This window comes from Eucalyptus grandis, chromosome 3 (genome assembly GCF_016545825.1).
Source record: "Eucalyptus grandis isolate ANBG69807.140 chromosome 3, ASM1654582v1, whole genome shotgun sequence".
In the NCBI taxonomy this organism is placed as follows: domain Eukaryota; kingdom Viridiplantae; phylum Streptophyta; class Magnoliopsida; order Myrtales; family Myrtaceae; genus Eucalyptus; species Eucalyptus grandis.
Genome location: NC_052614.1, coordinates 43765125 through 43773493, shown reverse-complemented (window position 1 = coordinate 43773493; position 8369 = coordinate 43765125). Strand labels below are relative to the sequence as shown.

Below are 8369 nucleotides of genomic sequence, written 5' to 3'. Positions count from 1 at the left end.
CCGGGACCTCCTCATCGGCAAGTACTGCGGCATCAAAGCCGCCATCTGCCTTGAGCTCTGCCCGGTGGTCGCAAATGGTGTCGATGATATTGGTGGGGATCTGCGCCAAACCGACCTTTGGAACCCCTAATGACCAAGATTGGGATACATCTTATTCTAACTACTTAAGAATCATCATGTTAGCTGTCGGTAGTGAAATTTCTTGAGCTTGAAAAGATTATAAGTTGCAATACTAAGTTGATGATTTAAAATAGTATTAAAATAGATAATCACCCAATTTATCCTTTCCCGTTTTTGATACGTTAATTTGTAGGTATTACGAAAAAGTTGCTTAATATCATTTGAATAAGATGCCCGTCATTCAATTCGAAAAGAAAAGTCGAACGAAATGCAAAGAAATAAACACTCCCCCTTTTTTGTGCCAGTAGTTGATGAACTCTATTAAATCATGTTCTTTCGGGGCATTGGATGTATGGCCCCTAGCAAGTGAAGCTGTGCTGATCTAAGGAGGATCTTGCAGCTCAAAAATGAAATCGTGTTTCTTTTTCTTGATACCTTCCCAACTGTTTTCCGTATATCAATCTTTTTCAAGAATGATACTGCAAATTCCCAACGTTCCAAGGTTCGATGAGATACAACAGGAGGTGAGCACGCACATGACATGCAATCAGTACTTCATGCCACGATGTTATTAGCGAACGTGGTTTTCAAATGATCATTCATTCGATTATTCTCAACAATGAAAAATGCTTAGGATACAAGAGAATGACACCTTCAAACAACCAACCTAGGACATCTCCCGAAATTTCCCGAAATTTGATCAACTTCTGCACTGTTTCAAACACACAATCTCTTGTCCAAAAGGGAAGACACACACAAAACACATGGAATAACGATGTGCGGAGTCGATCTTAGATGCTTATTCTCCTTCGAACTAAGACCGTTTAGCTACGCATGATGAAAAATATGAAAAATATCGTCCAGTTCAGTTTCCACCTCCCCTCCCATACCCTTCTCCATATCCACGTCCTTCTCCGTAGCCACCCGACCCGCCACCTCTGCCGAAGCCCCTGCCGTATCCGCCACCTCGTCCAGAGCCCGAGCCTGATCCAGCCCTGGACCCTGCATAGGACCCGGCATATGATCCTGCTTCGGATCCCCCCTTGCAACCTTCCCTAGACCCAGCATATGACCCAGCGTGCGAGCCCGCTTCCGAGCTCGACCCCGAACCTGAACCTGAACCTGAACCAGAACCAGAACCGGACTCAGACCATGAGCCAGATTCAGAGCCAGAGCTAGAGCCAGACCCGGACCCAGACCCTGAGCTAGAGCCAGAGCCGGAGCCGGAGACGGAGCCGGAGCCGGAGCCGGAGCCGGACCCAGAGCCGGAGCCGGAGCAAGAGCCACAGCTAGAACCCGATCCAGATCCGCCGCCGCCACCTCCTAGCCCTATCCCGGCTCCAATGCCGACCCCTATGCCTCCAAGGTCCACGCCCAAGTCCTTTCTCGCCACTCTGATCGCGCACACATCAACGGCCGAAGTCGTGAGAAGAAGAAAAGCCATGACCATGGCTAGTTTCGGAGTTGCCATGTTTGGGATTCGCCGACGATGAGTATTATCTCTGAAAATGGTAGTCCGAGTTTGAAGTGCGCTTTTGCTTGGAGAACGCCTGCCTATATATAGTGCTCTTCAGCGCCCGAACTTGGTTCTTCGTTTCGAACGAAGACGAGCGAAAGATGATGAAGTGGAGGTTCGATGATGGGTGACTTGGAAAGTGGAGCCGGTGAGGTGGCTGTTTTGGGAGGTTTCCTGGTCGAACGTGGCCTTGTTTTTGTGGCTGAGGGTTCGAGTTGAGGTTAAGCCAAAGGACGAGACAAAGGGGAACGGCTGGACATTTGGCCTTGATCAGACCGACCCATTTGATCTCCACTTAGGATATGATAGTGGGGTTAAGAATCAAATGGGGGGGTTTTCGTTGTATATAACTTTGTTTATTTCGTTAGTGGGGTTTGGTGGGATTCTAATCTGACAGGCGTTGCCACATGAGGTACGTTCTGAGGGTCTGATGGGGGGATGCTGGTCTTGCTCAAGGATCGGGTCGGCTCGACTTGGGATCGATGTCAATCTGTGGGCTCAGATTAAGATTATATTCGATTTAAGGTCCATCAAGGCCAGTAGTGACCATAATTGAGCATTTCTCGTTCGCGATCGAGAGATGAAAAACTCTCAAGCACGAGCTATTCGAGTGTCCTAGGCCGAGCGTCTGACAAGCTCTCCGACTTTGAGAAATGGAAACTCCTGAATACAAGAGATTGAAGACCAAATGCAATATTGAAGATCTCCGAGTGAGATGGAAGGGAGAATCTCTTAAAAGTAAGAGCAATTCAGTTATAATATTTACCCAAATTTCATACTCAAGAAACTATTATTTGGTCTCATATGGAAGTTCATCTATGAGAAAAAGTCTTCCTAGATTTGAAATTGGAAAAAAACTATAGCAATGACCCTGAAATGCCCTATAAGATCATTAAGGGAAATTTTGAAAAGAGAATTAATGGAAGCAGATTCAATACTCAAGTAAAAGTTAGTGATTTTTTATAAGACAAAAAAAATTAGGATAAAATTGGAATTTGACCTAAAATTAGGATTTTTTATTATGAGAAAAAAAGTTTATGGTAGGATTAAGACATAACCTAAAGTTGGGGGTTTTCTATGAGATCAAATAATGTATGGTAGAATTGGGAGTGGAGCTAAAGTATAGAGATTTTTAGGGTATTAGGCCCTCATTATATCAATTTTGCCTTTCCAGCAACTGCTCATGAGGAGTAATTCTACTCTTTTCTTATAAGCAAAAAAATCATTTATGCAGAAAACGGATCGAGGTCTGCACAAAGCCCAAACTGTACATGACCAAGTCAATAAGCACCACGAGACATATCATCACTCAACACCTCCTCTAGCGTGCACGGAATTTTCGAAGAGTTGGTGACCAACTATTCTTTCATATCTAATAACAAGCTGGATCGAACATCTGTCACAATTAACTCGATAGTACCATCCACAGTACTACTAGGGGTAGAATGATCACAAACTTTTTATTCCTGCCTACCCGATCACGATACGAGCATGCATTCCAAGCAAGTTTCAATATAACAGAAGATGAGTTCCCCCTTAAAGTGGTGGATTGGCCGTTGCCATTCTTCCTCTCAAGAAAGTAAACAATCTGGACTGGCTCGGAAGAACTACAATTGAAAGATGAGTATTCTTTATGAATAGTGAACAGAATGAACATGAACACTTCAGTTCAACCATGATCCGTGGTAGGTAATTTTTATGAATAGTAACCCAAGACATAAAACTATATGCTTAGTAATGTTTGGGAATAAAAAACCAAGTAATACACCATCCCATTTACCATTTGATGAAAAATATGTGCACCCAAAGGCATAAAATTTATTATGAAAGTGCAATTGAATTTTAGAAATTTTACGAAAAGTGTAATTGAGTCATTTCGTTAACTTTATCTAATTTGGCTACCGGAAAATGATAACTTTGTTTTTTTTTTTTTTTTAAATTTTTTTTTCTCCTATGTGATGATGACGTGGCTAAAACATAAAAAGAAAATGCTAAAACAATGTCATTTTTGCTTAAATATGATTTTTTAATCTAAGTACTACTTAATTTAAATTTAAAAACATTAAAATTAAAAAAAAAAGGAATGAAGGGAAAAAGGCAAGGGCCTCTAGGGTGAGGGCCGATGAGCCTCACCTCATCTGGGGAGGGTCGTAACTCTCTGCTAGTTTTGGGTGAGGACTTGCATGCCCTTGCCACACCAGCTAGAGCTCAACGACCCTTATTGACCATCCCTAGAATTGTTGGTCCTTCTCAGTGATGGTGGGGCTACGACAAGCCCTCGCTCAGTTTCCTCTCTCTCTCTCTCTTAAATTTTTTTTTTTTTTTTTTAATATAATTTAAAACAAAATTGTATTAAAAATTTAATTTTAGATTAAAACGGTGTCGTTTTAACCACGTTAGTGCCAAGCAGGAGAGAGAAAATACTTAAATAAAACCGTGTCGGCATTAGCCAAATTAGATGAAGTTAACAAAAGCATTTTATTGTACTTTTTTGTAAATTTTAGGACTCACTTACACTTTCATAATTAGTTTTAGGATTTGTTGTGCATGTATACTAAAAATCTATCTTTTCTTTCATCTACTCCATGCTGACGCGGTGAAAGCTTTTGCAAGAGTGAAAATGCTCTAAGTTGTTACCCCATTATATCAGTCTTTGCAGTCAAACGTTCTCATGCGCCAAAATGGTTTTAACTTAAGTCAATCCGCTGTTTCAGCCGAAAGAAGATACGGACTGACCAAAATGAACACTCTGAAACCTGTAAACCGTATGCAGTTTCTCTTATCTTTTCTAATATTCTCTTTGTCCTTTGGTTCTCCTTGTAAAAATAATATAACAAGAGAATAGTTTGTTGCCTTCATTCAGATATGAGATCAAGATAATTTCTTTTGCTCGCGTTGCATATATACGCATATTAATGAAAGTGACTTTTCCCCCTTCAATGTATATTATTAGAGGAGCTTTTTTCTCTTTCATATAAAAGTTTCACGCTTCTGAATGGACTAACTTGGGCATGTGTTTTCTAGTGTTGTATGGAATTGACGGGAAAAATGTTAAAAAAGTCTTAAACATTTTGTATTTATGCCAATTTAATCCTAAACATTTCTTTGGTGCAAATTAAGTTTTAAACCTTTTTATGTTGTGCCAGTTTCAATTCTTTCCGGCCAATTTTGGTTGGATTTTGCTAATTGGACGTCGGCCGATCGATGCGACCTGATTGATGTTGATGTGGACAAATTTTAATAATATTTTAATATTTTGAATTTTTTGAATTTTTTTCTCTTTTCATTCTCCTCCTTCTTCCTCCAACCGGTCGCTAGACCTTGACAACCTTGACCTTGCCGGCCCCCTCACCGGTAGTCGTAAGGGTGGCCTCGCGTTGGGCAGCAAAGCTCGCCCTCGCCGGATCAGTGAGGGCCGAGCCTTGCCCATAGCTGGTGAGGCTCGACCTTGCTAGATCGGGTCTGGCGAGGGTGAGCATCGTCGGCTCGGCGCAAGGCCAGCTCAAGGTCGCCCGGGCCGCGAGGGCGACCTCGCGTCGGGTTGGCAAGGCTCGCCCCTCGCCCATGACCCTCACTGGCCATGGGCAAGGCTCGACCCTTGCCAAATCCGGTGAGGGCGAGCCTCATTGCCCAATGTGAGGCCGCCCTAGTAGCCATTGGTGAGGTGGCTAGCGAGGTCGACCTCGACCTCGTCGGCCGTCACCTGGGCCGGTCGCCAAGGTCCGGTGATTGGTTGGAGGAAGAAGGAGGAGAAGGAAAAAGAAAAAGAAAAAAAGAAAAAAATTTAAAAAATTAAAAAATTATTAAAAGTTATCTACATCAAAGATCGATCATGTTAGGCGTGTACTCAGCAAAATCTAGCCAAAATTGGCCAGAAAGGACTAAATTAGCACAACGTAAAAATGTTTAGGACTTAATTGATACCAAAAAAGATTTAGGACTAAATTGGCACAAATACAAAAGGTTTATGACTTTTTTTAAACATTTTTCTCGATAATTGGCCATCTTCATCGTAATAAATTATCTGAATTTTTTTTGTTGTTGGAAGATTATATGACTTTATCTACTAGAGATCATGATGATGAGAGCTACCCAAATCTTTAAAATGAAAAGTACAGCCATAGACTTGATTAACGTGTCTTTCTTAAAAAAGTGGTGAAGACTTCAGTATTATGTATAGGAAAACAATGATATTCCATGCTTGATATGATATATTGCAAAATAGAAAAATAAAAAAAAATCAACTCGGGTTGGTGTGTTCATCCAGCACGAATTTTGCATCCAAAGCAAAGCAAAGAACCTTGGTATGGCCGACAGATCATTGCAATAGAGATGAATAGCCTCAAGGTAACCAAGTAAGTTCTTTTTACTTATTTCTTTGTTCATCTTTGAAGCTAATGTGGTTTCGAGAAAGGGATATGCACAAGATGGAAAAATTCTACGCGGTGTTGGGAAGTGCATTCGTTGTAAATATTACTATTATTGTAATCTACGATCTTCTTATCTAATTATTATTACCCGTTGTCAGAAAACTGTCTATGACAAATTTCAATTTTCCAATACATGTTTACACATATATTCGCATACATGGGTTTTCCTTTTAGTTCAATTTTATTTATTATTAATTTCTCTCCAACGTAGAATAAATTGAATAGCATCTTGGAATTTCCTCAAGGTTTATTGCTTGCTCTGAGCTTCTCCACTTATGCTATAAACCCAACACCATGCATCTGTGACATATGTAAACTTTCAAACTTTGCATGCTCTATTTTTTTTTCTTTGTATGGTGCTAATATATTTTTGCCAACAAAAGTAAAATAAGCTGATAACGTTGGTAGGAGAAACTAGATTACATCATTCATGCTACTTTAATGAAATTATATTTCCTTTTACTTTACTTATTATATGTGTTTTCATAAGTCAATTTATTCTGGTAAACAAATTCAAGATGGCTCGGGATTGAAACTATATATATATATTTATGTATGGATAGTAAATGACTAGCTGAGTCACCACATCAGGCTGAGAATCGTACCCGGCCACACCACTCCACCGTAACTATCCCGTACCACATCAAAACCGCAAACAAAACGACAAAAAGACTGTACAATTCCTGATTTTCTCTCAGCTCCTTTTTCACCTCTTGAAGCTAAAAGAAACTCCTTTCTCTCTTCTCCCCTTCTTCCTCATCCTCTCCATCTTCTTTTTCTTGATTCCTTCTTGCAGTTGCAAGATTGTCGTGCGAAACCCGGCAGGCACGAATCCTAGGCGCCATCGCGTCATGGGTTTCTTCCCCCAGCTCCAAAGGAGCAAAAGCGCGCTCAATGTTCTCCCCCGTTTCTCCAGGTCACGTCCCACGCCCGCAGCTCCAAGCTCACTACGGCAGGCTCAACGTCGATCTTTGGTCGGTAGATTGCTATGATTCCAGGAATATTTTGGACAAAACCATGATAATGTCTGCGTCATGCAGCTCGAATAGATTCATTTCTCAATAGCTCCCAAGCAGATTTGACAGAGAAGATACAAGAAGAAGAGAGGAAGAGGATTCCAGCTCCGCTGACATCGTCAATATCAACCATCTCACTAATTCTTGCGGCAAGCCTAGTCCAATCTTCATCCACAAAACATCTACATCCTTGCTCTGCACTGCACGATGGAGTCTAGATTTTTCCAAAACATTTTCAGATTAAAAGAACCAGATAAGCCACCAAGAAAGTCTAGCCTTTCACTGAGAAAATAAAAATCGGAAGATTAAATCTTTCTAACTTGATTATATAGGTAGTAGCGACTCACACCGGTCGTGTAGAATGATATAACGAGATAGCCCTATCACTTATGGCTTGCAAATGTAAAATCAACTTGGGCCATGTACAAATACTGCTCGTTATATGAATTCTTATACAGAAGAAAGTGAGCTTGTTTGTAATTAAAGAACATTTTCATGAACCCGCGTTTAACAAACGTTTCAAAAATTTATCAACACTCCATGGACGTCCCTAACTTACATGCTAGTAAAAATAACAAGTGCCAACATCAAAAGTAGTTTTGCTAACATATGTAACTAGCTTTATTATCGAGGCAGCAATTTGTTTTTAAATATAAATTATTCACATTCGTTTACCAAATGGCGCTGATTAGAGTGTTGCATATCTTTAAAACGGAAAATGCCACCATAAACTCGATTGATGTGTCTTTCATGACAAGATAGAGAAGACTATTGCATCGTGCATATGTAAATCAATCCAATTTCATGCCTGCCTTGAAAGCAATGGACGGAACCTCAACATGGCCGATTATGGCGCAAGAGTTTAACACCCTTAAAAGGTCACTGAGTAAGTTCTAATTTTGCTTTCTCATTCATCTTTAAAGCTAATATAATTTCAATAGAGGGATTCGCGCCATGCTTACTGATTGAAAATATTGCATGCGTGTAGGAAGGTGCATTCATAGGAGGGCGTTAATAGGTAAAAAGTCCCCAAAAAATCCTAAGCTTATTGAATTTGTATCAATTCAATTTTAAATCTTTTGTAACAATACCGATTAGTCTATCTTGTTAATTTAGGCTGATAATTGCTAACGCCAAGACCAATGAGCTTGGCCTCATTAGATCTAGTGAACTTGAGTTTGCTTGAGGCCAATGAGGCATTAACCTTGCCTAATGAGCGAAATTGAGACTCATTAGTGCAATTGGACAACCAGGCAACGCTCACGAACTTCACTCACGATTGGCAAG

At 40.5% G+C, this 8369-nt stretch overlaps 1 protein-coding gene across 1 annotated transcript; it reads right to left on the bottom strand.

Annotated features, from left to right (window-relative positions):
• Positions 1-645: 645 nt before the first annotated feature.
• Positions 646-1665, bottom strand: LOC104436719 (putative glycine-rich cell wall structural protein 1). The gene has a single exon (XM_010049578.3). It carries the CDS (start codon positions 1589-1591, stop codon positions 986-988), a length of 606 nt encoding a protein of 201 aa, XP_010047880.2. The 5' UTR covers positions 1592-1665; the 3' UTR covers positions 646-985.
• Between the last annotated feature and the right edge of the window lie 6704 nt (positions 1666-8369).

What these genes read in the sequence shown, in the direction of transcription:
- LOC104436719 (XM_010049578.3), bottom strand. Translation starts at nt 1,591, where the DNA reads ATGGCAACTCCGAAACTAGCCATGGTCATGGCTTTTCTTCTTCTCACG.